This window comes from Haliotis cracherodii, unplaced genomic scaffold (genome assembly GCF_022045235.1).
Source record: "Haliotis cracherodii isolate W230 unplaced genomic scaffold, xgHalCrac1.p SCAF_15, whole genome shotgun sequence".
Classification (NCBI taxonomy): Eukaryota; Metazoa; Mollusca; class Gastropoda; order Lepetellida; family Haliotidae; genus Haliotis; species Haliotis cracherodii.
The window spans coordinates 33507207-33532586 of NW_027266270.1; the positions used below are offsets into that span (position 1 = coordinate 33507207).

At 39.3% G+C, this 25380-nt stretch overlaps 1 protein-coding gene across 8 annotated transcripts in view; it reads left to right on the top strand.

The window, feature by feature from the left end:
- Nucleotides 1-25380, top strand: part of LOC139462534 (B-cell CLL/lymphoma 9 protein-like) — a 144758-nt gene that overhangs the window by 94786 nt on the left and 24592 nt on the right. For 7 of the 8 annotated variants that reach the window (XM_071244322.1, XM_071244323.1, XM_071244324.1 and 4 more), the window contains one exon: nt 6541-6595. In XM_071244322.1, the coding sequence (XP_071100423.1) occupies nt 6541-6595 (55 nt within the window). Of the gene's footprint in view, nt 1-6540; nt 6596-14987; nt 15063-25380 lie in introns of those variants that run through there. The other variant, XM_071244330.1, reaches the window with a different exon arrangement.

Sequence of the window (25380 nt, forward strand, 5' to 3'; positions counted from 1 at the left end):
TGGGTCATTAGGAATTCCTGACTAGTGTTATCTGTCATGATCTATCACAGCTTAATTGATTTTAAGGAGATAAGTAGTCTATTCATTTACAGGTGATATGTTTGTTTGACAGGATTATCTTGTTAATCTGTTTGTATCGATTTGGCTTCCCTTTCCAGGAAAATCAGATTAATTCTTGCTTTTTAATTATGCAGTATTAATTTTATTGGTCATTTTTACACAGTATCATTGCGTGTCGTGATATTTTTCAGTGTTGATATTTTAGATTGATTTTTTAATCATTAGTAAAATATTTCGATGTCCTATGTGTTCAGTTATAGGGGCACTATTGTTAAGTCATACTGAAGTGGTCACACATCCTTTATCACTGGTATAATGAGATATTGACCGAGGGAGAAAGTTGGACCTGCATTGTCATTTTCTATTAATTTTGTGATTCTGACATTGTATTGATTTATCAAGGACATTGGCTAAATACAAGTACAAGCTGTAAATTGCAATATCTTAATGTTCAGCTTTGCCTGCTTTATTTGTAATACAAGTTAATCCCTTAAAAGCATTATTTGTGAAAACATAATGGATGCTTGTTTATGTGTTTATGTGTCCAGAATATAAAGCCATACATTTTTACATTGTCACCGTGTCCCGTTCCCCTAAGCAATCGTAGCAGTACGACTATCGTAAGCCTATGATAAAATATGGGTGTTACGTACATCTTAACACTAAGGTTTGTGGTTAAAGAATTCGCTCGTCACGCCAAAGACCCTGGTTCGATTCCCAACATGGATACAATGTGTGAAGCCCATTTCTTGTTTTCCCCCTCCGTAATATTGCTAAAAGCGGCGTAAAACCATACTCACTCACTTAGCGCTAAGGTCGCTTCGTGGGACAAAGTCAAGATATTGTATGAAATATTACTGAATCACTTTGACTCAAGTAATATCTCCAACGTAGATATTTCAAAATATTGTTTATGTCATATTGCCATCTCTCTTCAGTTCTTCTGTTACATGGCCATGCTCTATCATAGTGCCAAGACCATTTAATGTATACTTACGACAGTCACACCTGTCAGTCTGAAAGCGTCCATTGTTTTGAAGCTTGTTAAATTTTGTATACAGCCCTTTTGTCATGAGAAAATTGTGGATTAAATAACAAAATATTAATATTATTATAGTATTATGATTAATTTATTATTTGGTGTTAACAGGCCTCAAAATTTAAATTTTTACGAAGTAGCCATATATGGCTACAAGCATTTGTTTCCAGGTGGCCAGTGGTAAAATCAAGAAGTCATGCCAATATTGTAGGTAGCCAAAAGCATTTGAAATTATCTTTTATCAAATATCTATCATAATATGTACAAGTCATAGCACTTGTCTTGAAATTGTATATTTGTGGAAACTGTTCTTGATTATTGTTGTTTGTGACTTAAACAATGATGCAATTTATGCTACTAGATTATTAAGATATATCCTTACTAATCCAATGAGCATTGTCAACAAAATAAAATAATAATTACATTAATATTTATGTATTTCTGTTCATTGTTGACTTCAGGAGGACTTATAGGCAAGTACAATCATAAGCAGACATGTTTTCCACGTTCAGCTGTTATTTATTTTTGTGTCTTCAAATGTGAAGTAATAGAATTTAGTCGCCACAAGATATTTTCAAGGTAGTCATTTTGCCACCTCTGAATTTTAGAGAGTAGACAATTTAGGTCGAATTGGCGGTTGTTTAGTCGCAACTTTGAGGCCTGAGTTAACACTGTTTATATCAGAACCAAGTTTTAGAATTTTTGTCTTAATAACTACCATGATTCGTAAAACATTTGACCAGGGAGCAGTATAACATTGTCTTTTATTTGAACAGTATCATGGCAAACCTGAAAAAATTATTCGTATAATATTTGATAATATCAGCTTTAGCTTGGCCAGGCAGGTGCAAAAGCATTGTTAGGGACAATTATCAAGGGAGTGATGCGGGCAAAAGAACCCTCATGTAATTCTACACAAGATCCATCAATAATTAGCACACCTCCTCTTTGTCAGGGTCTTTTGGGTTGAGGACATTTAATGCCATTGGAGCAATGTTGTTTTTTCGAATCTTGGCCGTCTGCTTGTAGTGAAACCTATTGAGATTGTTGGGAGATTTGGCCTATGTGACTGGTGAAAGTAAGTGAGTGATATTGTTTAAAATTTTTGGCCGTCTGAGGGAAACCTATTGAGATTGTTGGGAGATTTGGCCTATGTGACTGGTGAAAGTAAGTGAGTGATATTGTTTACAATTTTTGGCCGACTGAGGGAAACCTGTTGAGATTGTTTGGTTTTTGCAACTGATGAGACTGTGAGAGAGTCATTTTTTGTTCGAATCGTTGCCGTCTGCTTGGAGTGAAACCGATAGATTGTTGGGAGATTTGGACCGTGGTACTGGGGAAAGTGAGTGAACGAGCGAGACCATGAGTGGGGCTAACACAACAGGATGCTGTAAAGATGGGGATTGGATGGCTAGTGTGGCTGAGTTGGCGGGCACCTGGTGTCATCATTCACTGTCAGTGATCCATACATATATTTTCACCACTATTTTGCCTTTTGCACCCAAAATGAAATCTGTTTGGGCAGATAATCAAGACTGATTATTTTCTGGTGGTGATGTGTCATATATATTGCATTGAACATTAGTTGTGATGGATCTAAACTATTATTTCTAGGAATCAGGAACATCTGAGTATTTCAGTAAACCAAGAAAGTTTTTTTCCTGACTGTATACTTTTCTGAATTCCACAATTTTGTTAGGTAGCGTGTGTCAGAAGAGGTTGTTTGAAAACTTGGTACTCACTCATGGAACAGAACTATTAACATGTACTCTCTCTTAAATCCATCTGTGATGGGGTAGCGTAGTGGTAAAAGCGATCACTCGTCACGCCGAAGACCCGGGTTTGATTCATGGGTACAATGTGTGCAGCCAATTTGTGGTGTCCCCCACAGTGATATTGGTGGAATACTGCTTAAAGTGACAGTAAACCATACTCACTCACTTTTAGAACCAAACTGGCTAGTATTAACAAACTTTCTCCTATTTTCTGTGCAGCTATCACAATTCAACTGACTAACTGTTCAAATATCTTAATTTTGGATACTTAGTCTACTTGTGTCTTGGCATTTATGAAGATAAATTTATTTCTATAATTTCCCCTTTTTTCATTGGTAGATGGTAAAAAGGGTGGTCAACTAAGACTGGAAACTGGGCTTACTTCTGGAACAAAATGAAAAGTCATTTATGGTGTTGTCATTAAGAAATATATTGGGATATGGGGATGTACATAACTTTGCTTTGCTCTGCCTATTTACCATTATGCATATAAATTAATATTGAATATATTGGCAGGAAAATGACAGAATTAGAGCATAACTGATTAATTCTGGAAACAGCATAAATGTTTGTAACATCAATAACTGCAAAAAAGCATATGCACAGTTATGTACAGATAAATTTGTGGAGTCGGTAGACAAACTGCATCATGAAATATGCAGTAATTTCTATTGTTTTGTTTGCCACGCAAAGGGAGCCAGGTTGGACATGGTTCCCAGCACTGTATTACATGTTGTAAGGAGTTACGAGTTTGAAGTGAGTTCGGGCTCTGTGATGTGGTTCACTGTGTGCCATCATACCCTGAGAGTACGATGCTGATACATGGATGTGTCTGGGCCTGCTCAGGGGCGGTGGGGTAGCCCAGTGGTTAAAGTGTTCGCTTGTCACGCCGAATACCTGGGTTCGATTTCCCACATGGGGTTCAATGTGTGAAGCTTATTTCTGGTGTTCCTGCCGTGATATTTGCTGGAATATTGCTAAAAGCGGCATAAAATAATACTCACTAAGTGATTAGACCTGCTCAGTGAAAGTCTGCAGCAAATGTCAGTAAAACATTTCCAAATTAGAATTAAACATTTCCCAAGTCACGCTATTATTGTTAAAACTAATGATAGCTTTGGTAGAGGTTGCTTGTGTTTCACTGAGAACAGGACCAATATGGAAGAACAGACTTTTTTGCCTAGTTTAACATTATTGCATTCAATGCAATGTTCAAATTCAATGTTTAAATAGACCTGTGAAGATCTAGGGTAGAAAAGGTGTTCAGCAACCCATGCTTGTCGTAAGAGGCGACTGACGGTTTCGGGTGGTCAGGCTCACTGACTTTGTTGATGCATGTTATCGTATCCCATTTGTGTACAGCAAGCGTTTGAAGGTTCATGTGCATCCCATGTTCAGTAGAGTACTGCAGGAGTAGAATATGCTGTTTTACCAAAATGTTAAGTGAGTGAGTGAGTTGGGTTTAACGCCGCTTTTAACAGTATTCCAGTTATATCACGGCGTGTCAGCTTAATGTGGGAGCGATGCAGGTGAAACCCACGAGCACGGGTATGGTAATGACAAACCTAGAAACATAATCGGTGCGAAATGGGATTGGAACACACAATCATAGGTTTCTGGCATGCCCAAGGGACGCAACTGTGCACAGCGAGTCGCTGCGCCTTAGACGACTGGCCCAACCATTCCCCCCAAAATGTTAAGACATCCACATCACCTTGAGTTGCTTTATGTCCCGGTGTGTCATCTTGAAATGAAAGGAAAGCTCAATTTAAGGCAGGTTCTGTACGATTCCCGCTTTGGTGAAACCCACTGGTGTGAGGCTCACAAATCTAGAAACATTCTGTTGGGATCGTACAGATCTGGGTCAGAATAGGCGACTTACAGGGTTGGGTGGTCAGTCTCGCTGACCTGGTTGATGTCATTGTATTCCTTGGATCGAAGCTCATAATATCAATCACTGGATTGTCTGGTCCAGATTATTTACAGACCAGCGTCATATAACTGGAATATTGCTGAATGTGTCATAAACAACAAACAAACAAAATGTTGGGATTGTGTTTCCTCACCAATGACAGGCTGTGATATCAGTCGCCGGTACAGGTCAGATCCTGTTGTATATCACTGTATAAGTACAGGAGAAATGGCATTTCCTTTTCTAAATATATATACTGGGTTAGAGCTCAATTATGGAAACTGTCACCAGACCCTCGTAGACCTTGTGTGTAAATAGTGAAGAATTTATAACAGATGATTCCGAAATAGCATGCCTGATTCCAGAATTGTGCTTATTTATACCGAAACGGAAATAGTGGAACCATATATTCTGAAATGGTGTTATCACATACCCTGAAATAGCTCTGATTTTCCTTAAATGTCAGGATACGTTTGCTAGTCCTGACATATATGTATTTGTTCCTATATTCATCCACTGCTGGCCATGAGCTACAGACTTGTGAATCTTCTGGTGTGCACCTGTATGTTATACTGCAGAGTTTCAATCACGGGACACCAGGTGTTAAGAAATGGCAATGCTGTCATTTTTGTGTCACTGTATGTATATAGTACATTTATGTTCAATTTATGAGACCGGTGAAGATCCGGAGTAGAATAGATCTTCAGCAACCCATGCTTGCCGTAAAAGGCGACTATGCTTGTGGTAAAAGGCGACTAATGGGATCGGGTGGTCAGGTTTTGCTGACTTGGTTGATGCATGTCATTGCGTTGATCGATGCTCATGATATTAATCACTGGTTTGTCTGGTCCAGACTCGATTATTTACAGACCGCCATCATATAGCTGGAATATTGCTGAGTGCGGCGTTAAACAACAAACCAACCAACCAAATCAATTTATGAATTTTTAAAATGTCTTCGATAATTGTTTGAGGTATACCTGTGCTGGAACATGGATATGATCGGGACCTGACTCTGTTTATAGAGCTGTAACGATATACATTGGGATAAGATATGTATCTTGAAAGTAAGGTCGTGACAAGTATGTAATACGATCTGTAAACCTGATGCTAAAATTGATACCTCATTATAAGGGGATGAATTCCTCCAAAGGGGATATTAGAGGCCCACCAAAAATATGTCAATGTTAATGGCAGTAGTTCATTTTCATGCCATGTCACAAGTCCATATCTTTGTATGGATGCATCACATGACAGTATACTCATGGGAAAAAGTATCGCAACACAAACTTTTCATCAATCGCTACTTTTTTCTATTTATGAAACCAAAAATGAATTAAGATCTTGTTAAAAACAAGTATATTTATACAAGAAACATGTAGTGTTCCTTTAACACAGACATTCATAGAATCAATACCCTTTTATAAAATAGAGCTTTAAAAATATTACTAAAGCGATGTCAATTGATATGAACTCAGATTTAATGCTCCTTAAGTGAATCTAATGCATGGATATAAGCTGTGCCACTTGTCTCAGTCATATGCAAGGAAATATCCTCAACTGTCCTGGATCAGTGGTGTATAAATATGATAGATCCTCCACACTGACTACATTTTGACACATTTAAACTGAATGTGTATGCATGGCCTTCCGAGATGTTCTTAGTGGCTTTAATCCTCCATTGATATGAATATTGATATTAGACATCAGTGTTATACAGTGTTCTACATTCCCATTGTCTCCATCTGTTGCAGAGGCCAGTTGAAGTGGGGCAGGATGCACTCAACAACAACTACTGGTACTTCGATGGTAGGTTCAGCATTCCTTTAAAGTTTTATATACAGGGCATGTGTGTCTCTATTACAGGTGGCATATGGAAGCAGAGGTGCATGTACTCTGATTGCAGTACTCTTCTGTTTCATGGTATTGAACAGTTTGAAAAACAAACTGATAAGCAGAGATGTCATGGTCGTATTTTGAATTCTGAGATTAATGGCTGACATGGAATAGTGTTGGTATTTGCTTTTCCTTTTATGGTCATTATTAATTAATATTCAAATGTGTGAATGGCCATTTAAAATAGCTATTCAGACATGTTAATTATTTGCATGGGATGATTTGTGTATAGACTATTGATGTTGTGTATCAAATTTTCAAAAGCTGATAGGACTTCGATAACATGGCGTACAATTCCTTCTTTGTTGCTGCTAGAGGTATGGGGTCTGTTTCCTAAAGCGATATCGAGAGTTTTTTCAGAGGTTCCAAGGCAACAGGCCCATAGTCATACAAAATCATGATATTTGGCATATCAATGAATATATACATATAACTAAGTAAACATTTGAGTTTCATAGCATGATATATAATTATATAGAGACAATTGATTAATTGAAAGTTTACGATTTGAAGACATTAAATTTACAAAATTGCTAGATGGATTAGTGAAACGATGGGTATCAAGATAGCGAGTTTGTGATTCTGAATATTGTTGGCATACTAACAAGAAATGGTATTCATTTTCGACAAAATCCAATCCAAAATTTACACAATATTTACATAAACATTCTACTGTGTCTTCCCGCCTCCACTCTGAATGATGACAAAACGAGTTAAAGATATCATGTAAGGCTTACAGTACATGTATTTTCAGTTTAGATTAAAGAAATAAATTGTTGTGCCATTCTTAAAAGTCACAGTGATGATAGCCCTACGACCACAGTAAGGCTATGTTTAGATATGGTAGTTATGATAGTTGCATTGCTACTATCACTTTGTCAGACAGGAACCTGGGTGACCCAATGAAATAAGGTGCTACAAGTCGCTCTGCAGAGTTGCCTCCCCTGTTTGTGCCAGGATTTGCTCATCATATATTTGAATACTGGATGAGCCCCTATCATGATCCTTGGTCTTTCTGCACCATTCTTGATTTTCACCTATAATTTAGTTCTGTTTGTTGTTGATACATGCATGCTGTTGCCCCCTCTGGACGGAGGGGCTCCTGTAAGTCACTGCACAATACACACTTTTCAAGTCGGTGTGAATCGTAGGTTCATGGGACACATTGGTGCATTCCTACTGAAGCTGATGGCATTGGAACCATTGCATGTTATAGACAGAACTTGTTGATCATACACTTTCAAGAGGCCCTTACTAAAATGATCAATTACACTCTGAGAAGGTTAAAACAGCTATATTGATATTCTTGATGTTGCTAGTATTGTGGCCGCCATACAGCCGACGATAGTCATGTTCCAAGATGGCAAGGACAGTGTTCTTGAGATCAGGGTAGAATAGGTCTGCAGCAACCCATGCTTGCCGTAAAAGGTGACTGTGCTTGAGGCAACGATCAGGATCAGGTGGTCAGACTTGCTGACTTGGTTGATGCATGTCATCGTATCCCAATTGCATGGATCGATGCTCATGATGTCAATCACTGGATTGTCTGGTCCAGACTCAATTATTTACAGATTGCTGTTGTATAGCTGGAATATTGCTGAGTGCTTTAAACAACGAACAAACAGTGTTCTAGATGTTGGTATTCTAGTCCACTCATCCCACCCCATCTCCCCCTTTTCCTACAAGGGGGCAGGGGTGGCCCAGTCGTCTAAGGCGCAGCAATTCGCTTTGCAGAGTTGCGTCCCTTGGGCATGCCAGAAACCTATGATTGTGGGTTCAAATGCCGGTTCGCCCCAATTATGTTTCTAGGTTTGTCATTACCATACCCGTGCTCGTGGGTTTCACTGAAGTGGTAAACGTCTGAAACCTGCATCACATCGGGCTTTCCTCCCACATTAAGCTGACAAGCCGCGATATAACTGGAATATTGTTAAAAGCGGCGTTAAACACAACTCCCTCACTCACTTTACACACTGCCTATCATGGTTGTGTTCGGTGATGCCCAGAGTACATTGTTGACAGGAACATCAAGCGATATTGATGTTCCTTATGGTGTGCTCGTCCAGTGTGGGGAGATAGTTCACCTGTTGAAGCAGTATTGCCAAACATGCCCACAAGGAGCACAGCCTGTAGCAGCAACCATATTCATCACTGAATACAGTTATTCTTATGTGGTGACATTTCCAGGAATCTTCTTCTGTTAGGATCCTCCATAAAAAAGATCTTGTGTTCCAGTTTAGAGCTTCAAGGATAAATATGTCCTACCTTCCATGAGTGTCGACAGAAGAGGCTAAAAGTAGGCATCTTGTGGCCTAGTGCCTGAAATATGTACCAACACTATCTCCATCTTTGAGCACAGTGAAGAGCCACTCTAACTTCCATAGTGTGTCTTAGACAATGCTCAGGGGGTGTAAGTAGGAGAAATGTTAATGTGTCTTAGGGCAAGAACACTGTCAAATATGCTTGTCCCAATAGGATGGCAACTGGTCTGGAATAACTTGGACACAATATCTCAACACCAGTGTTTTGCTGCGTGAGGATGAACTCTGATATTCCTAGGTTTGTACTGAAGGACATGTGCTACTTCTGTGAATGTCCGGGCTAGAATTGATCGTCATCAACCCATGCTTGTCATGAGGGGACTTCATGGGATCTGGTGGTGAGGCTTGATGACATGGTTGATGCATGTCATGAAATTATTATGGTTCTGTTCTGATGTTCAGAACCTCCTGAATAGTGTGCTAGTTTTCTTGGGGAATTACTGCTTGTGTCACAAGAGACATTATGATTATATTGACAAGAACAACAAACAATTTCTTAACTATAGCTGTGGATGCTGCAGAGTCGGTTCAACCCTCTGGGCCCAGTGTGAGAGGTCTGCTTGGTTCGGGCCCCAAACTTCTTCAGCCTAACATCTTGCTTCTCTGTGTATTTAACTAAAATTTAGAACAATAAAAAGGAGTATGATTGGTTGTTGATACACAATGGGATGTGCCCTACAGTTAATGAATAGCTGGACAGAGGGGAATACTTAATCCTGATGGACTGGCACTAATCTTGTTGACATATTTATTGGGTGCTTGGAAACAGATTATGGTATCACAATAGACGGTACCCAATAGACAGGCTTGTATGGGGCTAATCCTTAATTAGTCTAAAATTGAAGTATTTGCTCAATGCGATTCTAATATAGGTGATGGCAGATTTACTTAAATAAGATAGTTCAAGGCAATCTATAAAATAAGATAGTTCAAGGCAATCTATAAAACTATGTTGACATAACTTTTATCTTATTGTCTAGGAGATGGGTTCTCGTAACCTTAGGCTAGTATCTATCTAAAAAGCTCTTATAGAAGCTACTAATATTTTGTATCTGCATTTTTCCTGGATCGTAATATGTATTACTTGCTGTTCTATGATTATATGAAATTTTGTATAAATGTTACACCATGATAACTTTTAAAAGCACTTGCTGTGGATGTAATTATTATGTGAAAAGTTAGTATAAAGGTTATGTCATGATAATTTCCCAAATATCTTGATCGATTCTCTGTCATTCACAAGATTGTTTGGTCCAGGCTTGATTATTTTCGAACATCCGTCATATAGCTGGAATATTGCTGTGTGGGTTTAAACAACAAACAAAAGAAGTAAAGAACACCTGGTGTGTGTTTTTCATATGACTATTGTTAATCTGTCATGAAAGAACTGTGGTGTTTTTTAACCTGTTGGAGTAGTATATTAGGACCCAGAAGAGGGTGGTCATGCACCATGTTTGACGTATCCTCAACATTTTCACATTGTACATTTGGATGTGATCGTGGAGGCAAAGTGTAAAAAAATTGCAAAGCTAAGTAACTTGGTGACATGTTCTCCATGAAGATGAATTGACAACTAACAGAAAGTTCTTGACAACTTATTTGCATTCATCTGCCGTTGGATCTCAATGTGCATCCAATAATGCACTCCTCCTTTACAAGAAGCCATAGCCTTGCTTGAAGACTGTCTTGACTTTTTCATCACAAATGCTTTTTCCTAATAAATTGAGAACCTTGAATGTCAATGAATTATTCATGCATGTTGTCACACTCATTGGTAATCCCTACCTGACAACCAGTCTGTGTTTTAACATCCAACCAAAATGGCGGAGGAAATGAACTTACGAAATATTGTGTATCAGGTCCAGGTAATTATGTTTCAAAGGTTGTTTTCAATTTCTGGAGGATTTTTAACTCTTCATGGACATCAAGACTGCATAATTGTACTTGCCTGTCAGTATTGCTCAGTAGGTCGAGAGTGTTTAGCTTGACGGCGTCAATAGCTGTAGTTAATATTGCAAAGACATTTTGGATTGGATTCCCTCCCTCTCCTTTTCTAACTCACTCCTTTACTCCAACACCACCACCACCCCCCATCTCCCCCACACTCTCCCTCACTCCCACTCCTTCTCCCTCACCCCTCCCTCTCCTCACTCTTCCCATCCCTCTGTCCCACCTTCACTCCCTCCCCTTCTCTAACTCCCTCCCTCTTGCTCTCTCCCTCCCTCCCCCCTCCTTCTCCTACTCCCTAACCCCTCCCTCTCCCCTACCTTCTACCCCACACTCTTTCTCTCCCTCCCTCTCCCCCTCCTTCTCCTACTCCCTAACCCCTCCCTCTCCCCTACCTTCTACCCCACACTCTTTCTCTCCCTCCCTCTCCCCCTCCTTCTCCTACTCCCTAACCCCTCCCTCTCCCCTACCTTCTACCCCTCACTCTTTCTCTCCCTCCCTCTCCCCCTCCTTCTCCTACTCCCTAACCCCTCCCTCTCCCCTACCTTCTACCCCACTCTCTTTCTCTCCCTCCCTCTCCCCCTCCCACTCTTGCCTTCCCTTTTCTCACTGTTCTCTTCCCCTCCTTCACTCATTCACTCATTACCACTCGCTCATCCTTTTCTTTCACTCCCTCCCTCATTCACTCAATCACTCTTGACTCACACTTTTGCACATTCACTTCCTCACTTTACAGCCTCCCTCTTTCACTCATTCATTTCTCCTTCCTCTATGAATTCTCACTTCCCCTCTCTCACTCAATCACTCTCATTTCATTCTAATCATTTGGTCAAATCAAGAATTGTAATTTTGTCTATTACTCATTCTCTGGATTAAAAAAAAAGTATTACTCCATTGAGGTATTACCTAGCCCCCCAGTGACACACAGTCTAATTTGGTATGCAGTGCTAAGAGCAATTACGTTTTACTCTCCGAAAGCCATCCTTTAGTACTCCCGTAACTGTTCCGAAGGTAACGTTGGCTCCCTGAAATTGAAAAACTCTCCATACGGAGGACTTGATTGTACGCTTAGGACCACTTCACAGTCTTCATGCGACATTTGCTTTCCTAAACTAAACAGTAATTTCAAGCGACTAATAGTCTGCTCACTAATGTCACATATTCCTTCCATAAAGATAGTGGATTTCGGTTCCAATCGAAATAACATGGATCCTTTTATGAAGACCTGTCTGGCCTCTGACCCACAGCGATGGACCAATCAGGTCAATGCAAGCATAGATATAGGCTAATTGTCTGTACGGGGACCAACACTGATTGTTTTTGCATCTTGGCTTGAAGGACTAGCCATAGATATTACTGTTTGACATTGACGCTATGTGCGTCACTCATTGTGATATTGATTAGCGACACGCAATCCACTGTCATTCTCCTCCCCGATCCTCGTTCATTTCCTTGGTGTCGCCAATATCCACTCCTCCACAGCGAAGAACGCCTGGGGGAGAGTGAGGCAGGCTCCCAGCGAGCTGGCATGGCAGCGTTCTGCCGCCTGTCAATTATGGTCTATTGCGGATGTGTACCAGATTAAGTTTCAGTGCTCACTTGAATATTGGCCTATAGTCACCATTAGTGAATTTTTAAAAGATTTGTGTAATTGTCCAAGAACTGGGATTTCTACACAGTAGTATTATCTTGTCCATATCCTTATTTCCTCATTTATTGCTAAAATGGTCATTGGGAGAGTTTAGTATTGGTCTGACAATTTAAGTCCTTTTTTTCTCTTTTCTTTTTCTTATAAAGAAATTCCTACCAATTTTGTCATATCTGGCTATCTAACTGGAAAGGTAAAATGTATCTATGTTTTAAAAGAAAAAGTCACTTTTATCAGATTTTCTCCCATTTAGAACAATGATGAAAACACAAACATCAATACAGAACATGACAATTCCAAATCCATCAATGTCCAGTGATGTGGAGTTAATTCATCAAATTGATTCTGTGTTTAATAACTGGTCTTCAGCAACTATTTCTGTCCAGTAATTATTGGTGTTATTGAACTTTCTGTTGCCTGTTTAGACAACCAGTAATGCCATCGGTCTGGCCATTCAGACCTTCATCTACTCACAGTCTCCTGTGCAGGCCAGTTTGTATCAGTGGTGGGAAGGCATATAGTCTGTCACACAGACCCTGAATCAAATGATCCAATACAGCCCATGCAAGTCTATAATGTTTGTCAAGTCTAGATTACTGCTGTATCATCTGAAAATGAAGAAAGTCTCTGGGCTCCTTTTTATTATATTCTTTAACTATAATTTAACAACTGTTTTCTCTGTAAAATATGTTAGATGCAAGTCTGGAAGGCATACAACCATTCTGGTTTATTTCCAAGGCTGCCTCTGTGTTCTAGTGCATAGAGCATCTGCCCGGAGAGCAGTAGGTCAGTGGTTGAACCCCTGCCCCGTCATACGATAAAATGGTACTTGTTGTCACCCTGCCTGGCGCTCGGCATCATGGGTATAAACCAAGGACTGGTCGGCTCTTGGTCAGGATACTGTTTCTGAGTAGGGTATCCACCCATTTGGTCCTGAGATGGACCAGCCCATTTTGTTCAGTGTATTTGGTCTTCTTTGGTCAAACAGTATCTATTCAGCACATATCGTTATTTGTGGTTTATCATTTAACAAGTATGATCAAACATAAGCGAAAGTGTCTTAATGTAAATTTCAATTATTTGCATACCATCTTATTAGAAAAATTATTAACCATTTCATTAATTGATAAAACCCTGATAAGATGTTAAATTTCTTTTACTTTTCTTTTCCGCCATTTAAAATACCACCATCAAAATACTTTAACCATCCTTGAAATGTAACTAGAGTTACCTGCCCTTGTCATGTACTAATTTTTGGACAGAGAAAAGTTACCAATATTTCTTTTTCTCATTGTACATAACAGAGCTAAAAAACTGAATATGAAACTATATTATGATTTAATTTTGTATTTTCTATAAGATATTGTATGCTCAACAACAAGTATCATTAGTTTTCAAGAAGGCACCTTGTTTGTTGCAGGGAATGAATGCTCATACAAAAATCCCTCTTTCTATCTGTGGTGTCTTATCACAAGTTGTTGGTAAGCACCTGACCTAACAATGGAGTGCCTAGCCAGGTTTAACGGTTGTAAGATCGAGTGTATGTGGAGGCAGAAATTAGCAATGCATGATATTAATACATACATTAGGGTAATAGCAGCGTGGAGGAATGAATAGGTAAGTATGTGTGCGGACGTACAGGCAGCTAAGCACAAATTGTGTCTTTATGATCTTGATCCAAATAAGCCATCATTACTGACGATAGCACCCAAAGTTGCATTGAGCTCCTACAGAGGTCGTTGAAGCATGTAAACTGTTGTAACATGGCCTGTCGTCTCTCATACCTCCACCCCATTAAATTTATTCATCTTCCACAAACCACTCCACTCTTCACTGACTGTGTTTTTAACCTGTAAAATACAGTAGAGGAATTCGGAGTGTCGTCCCAACACTAAGCCTGGCCCAGCTTTATGTTCGTGGTGAATAGACCCTTTGAAAGGCAAGGTATATGCCGTCTGCCTGGCTTTTCAAAGACAGCGTATATCTGTATAAACTGGTGACCTGCCCCTGTGAAAGCACCCAGCCTATTAGGAGGGGGAGCGAGTATATTCCTCGCTTGCTGGGGTCATCTCTGTGACCTCAAGCTCACAAACCCTATCCAGAGAGTCAATGGAACAAGGTTCTATAAATAGCCTGGGTTCGTGTGTTGAGATAGTGGTGTTTATTGATATGAGTAGAATACAACTGTACAGAAGTGTACCAATCTGTTGCTGGTGTGATTTATGCTGGCTTGGTTTTGTTGCTTGCAAGTCGGGCTATTGGTGTAACCTGTGTCCTCTCCCTCGTTCCTTTGTTTATTGACAAAAGGTGGACCATGTGATCACTCGATGTCGTAAAGGACTCCTGGTACTTATTTCCCAACAGACTTTTTGCCACCCGACAGATTAAAAGTGTTACGGCAGCCAGGGATGGAGTCGAGATGAGGCGGGGATAATTTTGTGTGTGCAGTCGGCATACGGGGCAGGTGAGTTCCCCTTGGTCTTCGGGAGGAAGCCGGTTGGACAGTGTGACAGTTCATTGTGGTCATATGGTGTTATGACTAAGTGTGCCCAAGTAGATGTGATAATTTGACATTGATATTGTAGGTCATGTGTGGTGCAGGTGTTTACAGGGGGTAGCTGAGTGCAGTTCCCGGAGGAAGGGGCATATGGGGGGGTTCAAATAATGGGCTCACATTTAGAAGCCGAGGAAAGGAACAGTTTGACATCGGTACTGGATGTGATGAAATGTGACTTGGAAGGGGGTTGTGGAGCTGAAGGTGGAATAGACTCGCTGTTAGTGTAGTGACATGGTTTCTGTGAGGAGTTATCAGGATGGAATGGAGTGACAATGTGAATAGCAAATGACAGGTGTTGATAACACTGGGGGAAGTAGGTCAACGGGATGAATAGCAGAGGAGGAAGATACTAGGGAGAGAGGAATATTTCAAGAATACCGATCCCAATTTTCTCATTTGTTGTAACTCTTGGGGATATAAGAGATTTTCTGTTTTTAAAATCAGGTTTTGTGTTTCTTGAGGAATTTTGGTATAGTATTTTAATCAAAGGGTATCCTTAATCTGTTAACTTCAATGTTGGGATCATGAAATAGACCCTTTATAACTTTCATTTTTAAATTTAAAAAGTGTTTGTTTTTTTATTGTAGTTTTGAATTTAACTGGTGTCTGTTTTGAGAATTAGTGATGTTTGCTTAGTACAATGAAGTTAATTGATTAAGGCACGTAAAATCAGATCGATTTTTTTTTTAAATAAATAAAAAATTAAATTTCAAGAATTGAATATTTGAGTGTTTAGCAATTTGACTTACATCAGCTGAATTAAAATGTATCTCCTAAGAATTGTTTATGAACCATTAGATAACTGAAGAATATATGTGTCCGGGATTTGATAAACAGATATAATTAGATAACCTACATATCATACTAAGTATTGTTTGTCTTTGACATCAGTTCAGAACGGAGTCCATTTAGCGAAAATGTCAATGTTTTTTGTACGTGTATGTTTTCCATGCAATTCTATACATAAGCAGTGGCTGGCCCCATACAGTCGTAACATTTAAGATTGGTGTGATAAATGCATCACTTAATGTGTTCCACGCTTACCGATTAATCATCTGTGTCATCAGAGACAAAGAAGTTTCATTAAGGAAATTGTCCCCAGTGCACAGGATATGTTTTAAGCTTGATACAACAAAATCAAACTACAGTCCAAAGTAAAAAATATTGATCGGAGAGAAAGTTAGGATGTGTTATGCTGGGAGGCACTTTTTCATGAGATAGTTGGCACTCCAAGAGCAAAAGGTGCATTACGAGATTTATTGCGCTCGCCAAATGTGTTATATGTAATTGTAGATTTAGGTTAACACATTGCCCTCAACTATGTTGAGAGTGTGGAGGTCACAAGTGCTATGTTGAGGCATATAAAGAGCTAGTGGGTGAATTTGGCCTGCATGGGCACCCTATGCTTCTTGTACTAGTTTATTGGCGTGTTTATCTGTCATAAATCTGTGTCATATGTATGTTGGAAGGTGAATAAGTGCTACTGGTTTATGACAACATGATATAACTCGTATCTCAGTTGTCAAGAAAATAGCTTGAATATCATCACAGAAAGGATAAATACAATGTTTGTTCCAGGGGATATAGAACAATGGTTAATTTACATGTTTCTTCAACATTTTGTATTAATGTTGCAATTTGGCCATCAGTGATAGTTACATGATTTTAATTTTCATGGTGATGTATGGTACCTGTTTTTGATGTTACAATTTGGCTATCAGTCATGGTTAAATGACTTTTTATGTCCATGTTATTGTACCTATAGTGTATGTGTTGTATACGTCTGTAAGTCCTTATATTTTTAGTTGGTTGACAAATATTTTTGACGAAAATTCAGTGTAGGCGTTGGAGGAAAAAGAAGAATACATTTTCAACTTCCTGATTAGTACTGCTACTAATGAATAAAAAACAACTCATAGATCACGACATCATGGAAATATTGTCCCAAAATATAACTGATTGTGTTTTTTTTGGTATAAAGATTTTTATACATATTATTCACCATTTCTTACATTTCTTACATTTCAACAGCTTTTTGTAAAACACTGAAGATCCGGGGTATAGTAGGTCTTCAACAACCCATGAAGATCCGGGGTAGAATAGGTCTTCAGCAACCCATGAAGATCTGGGGTAGAATAGGTCTTCAGCAACCCATTCTTGCCGTAAAAGGCGACTATGTTTGTCGTAAGAAGCGACTAATGGGATCAGGTGGTCAGGCTCGCTGACTTGGTTGATGCATGCCATCGTATTCCAACTGCTTGGATCGATACACATGATGTCAATCAGTGGATTGTCTGGTTCAGACTTGATTATTTACAGACCGCCGTCACATGGCTGGAATATTGCTGAGTGTGGCGTTAAACAACAAACTAGAACAATCAGCCCTCCCAATTTGTCAAAAGTTTGGATTTTTTTAAAAACTAGTTTCTGTATGTTTTTGTCGGTTGTGTTCTTAAACGAAGTAAATAAAACATCTGGCCTATGGGGACGGAAGTAAAGGAGCATGTTACAAGGGTACTCTCCCTGTCGTTCAACTGCTGGTGTAGAGCATTCAGGGGTTAAGAGGGTGGTAATTTGTGTAGAAAGGGTCACATACCCAGGCTGTCTGATAAGAAGGGCCTGACAATTTATGAGCTTGTGCTCAGGGGTTACAGGGGACAGGCTGATCCAGGCAAGCCTTGGGACATGGGCTGACCACAGCCCTTGTAGAGGCTTGGGTTTTCTCAGACAAGAGGCCTTGGGAGGAGACAGGCCTTAGTGAATAGTTTGGGGGACTAGAATAGGGGTCAGAATAGGGTCTTTATTTCCCAGGAATTTGCTGATGGGGATTATGGGAGGTTGTTTATGAGAATATTTTATGCAGTATGTGAGAAAAATATGAATTTTATTAAAGAATGCATTAAGGTTTGCTGATAGTAATATTTCGAAGCACAGGTCCGTATTGAGTCTTGACAATTACCTTTGTGCATGGAAATTAGGAATTCTGATAATGTGTTCAGTAAATCTTTTAATGACCAAGGGACTTTCATCTTCTATTGGGTGTTGTATCTTAGCACAAAGCAAGAGACCAATGTGGCTATAAAACAGGCTTACACCCTCTGGTATGCATGACATTTCTCAATTTCAAGACAATAATACTTGAAAACAATTGATGTTGATCCCATTTCATGGCCCCTTTTCTAGGTTTGTTTTGTAGGAGATTATTTGACTTTCTTTAAGATCTAGTTGGACGTTATGTTTTTCATGTATATGATTATTATATATGAGAGTGGATTATGGTTCCTACCTTAGTTATTCAATATTCCACAGGGTTTCGGGTTGGTGGGGTAGCCTGGTGGTTAAAGCGTTGCTCATCACGCTGAAGGCCCGGGTTCAAAGCCCCACATGGCTACAATGTATGAAGCCCACTTCTGGTGTCCCCTGCCATGATATTGCTGGAATATTGCTAAAAGCGGCGTTAGACCTCGCTCACTCACTCACTCATAGTGAGGTAACTCCCAAATGATTCACAATTCATTGGTACCATCATATACTGCTTAAAAAAATGTAAGTATCGCACAGTTCTTTCATATTACTGTAGTTAATCTGTCGTGGCAGGACAGATTAACTATCATAATATGAAAGAATGGAGTGATCCATAACTATTTTAGTCGTATAGTAACATTGCTACATTTTTGTCGTGTCACTGCCTTGAAAAAGTCGACTTGTGGAACCCTGCTAAGACAAGTTAAAGAGATTCATTCAACACTACAAAGGGACATATAAACTGTGTATTGTTATGCAGGAGCCTCTTCCCCACTTGGAACTGTTGCATTTGAATTAGAACATTACCTTTGAAGTAATATCATGGGTGAATTTGAAAGTGAGTCCGACTGCCTGGCTGTCTTCACCAACATTCTGGGATGACAATTAGTCCAGCGGACTCGTATCAAGCTCTCACTAATAGACCTATTATCTTTGATTATCAAAAATTGGAGTTTGTGGAAGGGAATGGCTGTCTAATTCATCTTGCTCCTGATTGCTTGGAGAGTGTTGTCAGTAGCCCAAATTGTGGAAGATGTTGTGCCAGCTGTTTGCTCGGCTGGATCACGACAACTAGCAGCCATTGATGCTAATGATGAGCTTGTAAAGATGACACAATTAATCCAGGAAAGTAAAGAAGTCTTTGGCCAAGGCTGCCTGCATCGCTTGTGGTGTTTGCTTTATGAAAATTGCTGTATTGGTTGCATGTACTGAAGAAAAATCAATCTCCCTCAGGATGATTTAACATTTGTAGCAGGATGGTAAAAATTGGATTGTTCAAAGACGCACTGTAAAGACATCCTGTGGAATAGATATAGTTCCTTATGATACATTACCTCTATTACATTATAGCATAATTCCTGTATTTTGGCAGTCATCACGCTTTAAAGCCTTTAGATTTTCAACAGATGCTCTTCACTGTCAGTTATCTGATAAGTCGTGAGGTAAACATTAGAATGTTCAAAGCCACAATGTAAAGACATCCTAGGAATAGATATGTCATTAGTGACGAACGGATTGACAATGGCAGCATATTTTGACTGGAAAAAGATAGGAATATGTAATTGGGAAGTGGGTGTTCAAAAACTATGGATTTTAGGCATGTATGGCCATGTTCTTTTATTGCAGATTAAAAATGCCACATCCAGTTTTTCTTTGCCAGATGTAAAAACTGTTACAGTGTTACACAGCAAATACTTCTTTTGATTGATTGACATGTCATGCAGGGAAGTTCACCCGGGGGCATATTTTGCCTGTAGTATTTGTATTAGGCGATAACTTTATGTGTTTTCAGATTTGTGGGTGCTGTGAGTAATTGATATTCCAATTTCATTTGAGACCAGTGGCATTAGTTGGAGGTTTCAAATGGTTACATTTCCAGACATTAAGTACTCAGGTGTATACCCAAATCCGTTCATTCACAGTGTAAATAGGCAACTTGTGATTGTCAATAGCAGATCCAGAGATGGGGTGCAGGGTGCACACTAGACCTGGGACGATACACCAACTGTGCCATCCGATACGTAGGACAATACCTTGCTCACTACCCAATATGTATCTTGATACTTTCACATGCTCTGTTTTGGTGGTGCGTAAGCCATTTTTTTCATAGGCAGGAAGGCCAAATACCTGGCACACGAACAATTTACTGTTGGTGGTGTCAAGTATGGTGCAATGGATGAAATCATTTACTTTATCACTAGTAATTAGTGTTTGGTGTAACATTTATTAAGGAATACATTTAAGGTTAGAATCGATACTTTTTACTCAGTACTTTTTACTATTGTGATCGAGAAGTAAACAATCTGATCCACTGATGCATGGGTGTATTATCCTGCTACTGGTGCACACCTTCCCTTTCTTCACCTTACGTGTCAACCAATCAGGAGATTTTGTTCATTTTGAGACTTGAGTGTAGTGTGTGCCACACCACTCATTCACCCCTGTTTCAATGTCCTTGATCTGTCTCTGTGATAATGATAACAACAGTAGTATCCTACCCATTTCTGTTACATGGCTGATACGGGGCGGTCGAGTTGCCTTGTTAGAGCGTTCGCTCGTCACGCCGAAGACCCGGGTTTGATTCCCGACAATGGTACAATGTGTCAACCCGATTTCTGGTGCCCCCGTCGTGATATTGCTGGAATATTGTCAAAATCTGTGTTAAATCACACGCACACGCACACGCACACGCACACGCACACGCGCACACGCACACACGCGCACACACACACACACACACACACACATTCTCTCTCTCTCTCACTCACACTCACTCACTCACTCACTCACTCACTCACTCACTCACTCCATGGCTGATACCCATGCTATGCCCCCTGAGCACAGTCATATGGCTGTAATACTGCTGGGTTAAACAACAACCAATACAATACTAATCAGTGATTTGTCATGACTTGATCATAGGATCATAATATGGCCCCTTGTCTGCAGCAAATGGAATTATACTTCCTAATTCATGTTCACATAGTTATGACTGAAGGTAGGCGTTGTTGATTGACACTGATTACTGGACCATAAAGAAAAAAGAGGCTTTAATACTTCATTATAGTATTGCATTAACCTGGTTGGTTGGTTGGTTGGTTGGTTGGTTGGTTGGTTTAACGACGCACTCAGCAATATTCCAGCTATATGACAGCGGTCTGAAAATAATTGCGTCTGGACCAGACAATCCAGTGATTGACATTACGAGCATCCTTCCACGCAATTATGACCGATGACATACAACAACCAAGTCAGTGAGCCGGTCCATCCGATCCCGTTAGTCGACTCTTATGACAAGTATAGTCGCCTTTTATGGCAAGCATGGGTTGCTGAAGACTCCTTCTACCCCGGATCTTCACGGGTCTCATAAAGCTGAAGTCTTGGTCACTTTGGCATTATACAATAAACAAAATAACCAATGTACTTTTGGTTAGGGCTGTTGTAGCATTTTGTAGTACTATGAAGTGTATCAGATATTGGGAGATAACTGCATGTATTTCACTCTTGCCATTCAGATCTAGTGCACCAGTGTAGCCATTTTTGTTTTAAATAAGACAAACATCAGATATGTGTGTCAGCTGGACTCTTGAATCATTTGATTATGAAGACTCAGACGATACGACCATTTATATCCAACATAGTGAGTATTGGATAGAAAATGCATATGAAAACTATCACCCAGCGTATAACAATGTTAATAAAAACAATCCCTGTATGGATTTGTAGTGTGAATATATAGCTGGTGTAGACAGCTGGAGTGTGATAATGAATCCTACAGGCAATGGACGAGGTGTTAGGTTTGTCATTAGTGTCACTTTTAACTGTGTAAATGTGTGACAGATGTCCCTTGTATTGCTTCCCTCGTTCTCCCTGACTGATGATTATTGTAGATCATCATCATCATCATCACTTCCAATTCATCAGCTGTAACGCCACGAAGGAGGTTGATATTGATTATAGCTTGTTAGGATTCATCATGGTCAACTTGTAGATGGAAGCTAGTGTGTAACTCTGGTCTCAGGTGAAGAAGCATTGTCTTGTTTTTAAGATCTGATTGCAAAACCTATTCAGCCATCTGATATATTTTATCGACTGGTAATAAAGGCTAGTGACGGACAAAACTAACCCTATAAATGCCACACTTTAAATTACTTTTATAGATAAGAGAATAAAATTAGTTTGTTCAGTGTTGAGTATTAGCTGACTCGATGTTTGGTTAACATGTCATGATGTAAAGTAATTTCTATGGCTAGAATTAATGTTACCAGTCTACCAAAAATCTGGCAAAGTAGACACAATTTATGGATAACAACTTCTTTAATTACTGTAAAGGCTAAAAGCTTTTGGTTCCACCAGACCGAACTTGATTCGTGATAATGTTTAGTAGATTTATATTTTGCATGGATGATTGTTAGGTGAGCTTATTGTCCGAATTGAAAGTAACTTACTTGGCAGCTTAACTATATTAATATGAAAGCATCTTTGGAGTAGTAAGATTACGAAATTGGTCCACATCCGCTGTGGGTGTTATGTCTCTGTTGTGAAGGAAGAAAAACCTGGATTAATTCCACAGCTTTGTGTTTCTTTAATGACTTTCAAACCAGGCGCGAGCATAAATAAATGACTAGATACATGAACAAAGATTTGCATTACGCAATGCTAAAAATAACTGCCGTATCAAATTAATTAGCTGTTATACGATTACACAGCCATACAAAATTAATGTGTAAGATATGACCACATGAAAACAAAGAGTGAAACCAACATTATTTCGACTATAACAAAAAAAACCAACAATTTAATTTGTGCAACAAATGTCATTAAAAGCTATCCATGAATTTAACATTATTGACATTTAATGATCAGTTAGAAATGATGTACTCACTGGTGATAGATATTACTCCATGTATTATGAATTTCTACAAATCGGCTACACCAATCCTTTGTTCCTTTATAAAATATGAAAGCTAACTGACTTGTGGTATTTGACACCGAATCATTTCTTTGATAAGCTTCATGAAGTCGTACCCTAAGTATGAATACAGAACCATATAGATTACCCTATCAGGCGTTACAGTTAAAATCAATAATTCATCGACATTTCACCGAACATGTGTTCTCTTTCTGTCGTCTTCTGTTGAACAGGTCTGCGGAAATCTATTGCTACACACATGCTGTCGCAGGACAAACATAAGTACTGTGACGTAGGTTCTTCAGCGGGGATGGCAAATAAGAAGTGAAAGTTTGCATAGGTTGGGTAGAGTATTAGGTAACCAGTATCAAGACCTTCAGGCTGCTTCGGCAGAAGGAAGAATGTATAGGGTATAGTAATAATGTATGCTAATGATGTATAGCATAAACAAGTTATGAAAAGGGAAATGTTTGGCAGAATTTGTATCACATCTGATATATGGTATAAGCAGGTTTTGAGAATTGAAGGGTTTGGTAGACAAAACGTTGTGCAGATCGAAGAATGTATATCCCTGCTGATGATTTATAGCATAACAAGTTATAAAAAGGGAAATGTTTGGCAGAATTTGTATCGCATCTGATATATGGTATAAGCAGGTTTTGAGAATTGAAGGGTTTGGTAGACAAAACGTTGTTCAGATCGAAGAATGTATATCCCTGCTGATGATTTATAACATAACAAGTTATAAAAAGGGAAATGTTTGGCAGAATTTGTATCGCATCTGATGATATATGGTATAAGCAGGTTTTGAGAATTGAAGGGTTTGGTAGACAAAACATTGTGCAGATCGAAGAATGTATATCACGGCTGATGATTTTTAACATAAACAAGTTATAAAAAGTGAAATGTTTGGCAGAATTTGTATCGCATCTGATGATATATGGTTTCAGCAGGTTTTGAGAATTGAAGGGTTTGGTAGACAAAATGTTGTGCAGATCGAAGAATGTATATCGCTGCTGATGATATATAACGTAAACAAGTTATGAAAAGTGAAGAGTTTGGTGGACAAGAGATTGTGTGATGAAGTCAGAGGTTGCTAAAAGGTTTTAGGTTATATTTTGGGGCACCTTGACACGTGAGGCTGTTTTGTAATCGGATCCTGAGATTATGTTTAAAAGGGGGTCTGGGCTTGGGTAGATTGGCAGCCCCAGCCAGTTTCAGTCAAGTTGTCCAAACACCACCTTTTTCTCTCCAGACTGTCGTAATATCAGTTTTAAACAAAAATATTTTGTTGTTTAAAGCCACGCTCAGCAATACTCCAGCGCTATGACAGCGGTCTAATAATTTGAGTCTGCAACGGACAATCCGGGCATCATGAGCATCAACCTACGCATTAGGATTTGATGACATGCAGCAACCAAGTCACAGCCTGACCAACCGATCCCCATAGTCTACTCTTACGCCGGGCAGGGGTTGCTGGAGCTATTCCAATCTCATTAAAATCATATCTTAGTTCTCATTACCGCTAAACAAAGATCTGAGGACATCCCATTACGGGTCACATCTGACCGACCTTGTGCGAACTTTGACCGTCCAAAGGTATGACCAATCAGAAGGCAGCTTTTGGCACTATTTTCAATTTGGCGACATTGCCCTGAAACATATTTTGACAAATTCTCGATTATGAATTTGAAACCTGAACAAAAGAACATTCTGGAATCGCTAATAGATGGTCTATCGTTCGGAATACCCTGTGTTGAAGTTTTCGAGGATGCATGATTAGAAATCACATTCCGACTGTCACTTTCATGATCTGGTAAGCAATGCTCTGATTGGTTGGATGAAAGGTTGTTCTTACGTGACCTCTACTGGGATGTCCTCAGATCTTTAGTTAGCGGTAGTGAAAACTTAGGTCTGATTTTGATGAGATTGGACCTATTCTAACCCAGATCTTGTCTGATCTGATTATGATTCTTGGTTTGTCTGCACCATAACCAGGCTTTTGCTGACTTACTGTGATATAAATAGTGGTATTAAACCCTTTCACTCATTCACTCACTCACTCTAAAACTCTTAAACTTAAGAAATACAACAAATTGATTCATGGGCAGTAGCTTTTCAAAATTTGTATTGATAAGTTTCTACATTTTTCTTTACCTTATAGTACAGTATATGGGTAATAATTTTTGTGGGTTTACTACAATGTGCAATATGCTTCAATGTGAGGTTAGGGGTGTTCGGGTAGCCTAGGGTTAAAGCGTTCGCTAGTCATGCCGAAGATCCGGGTTC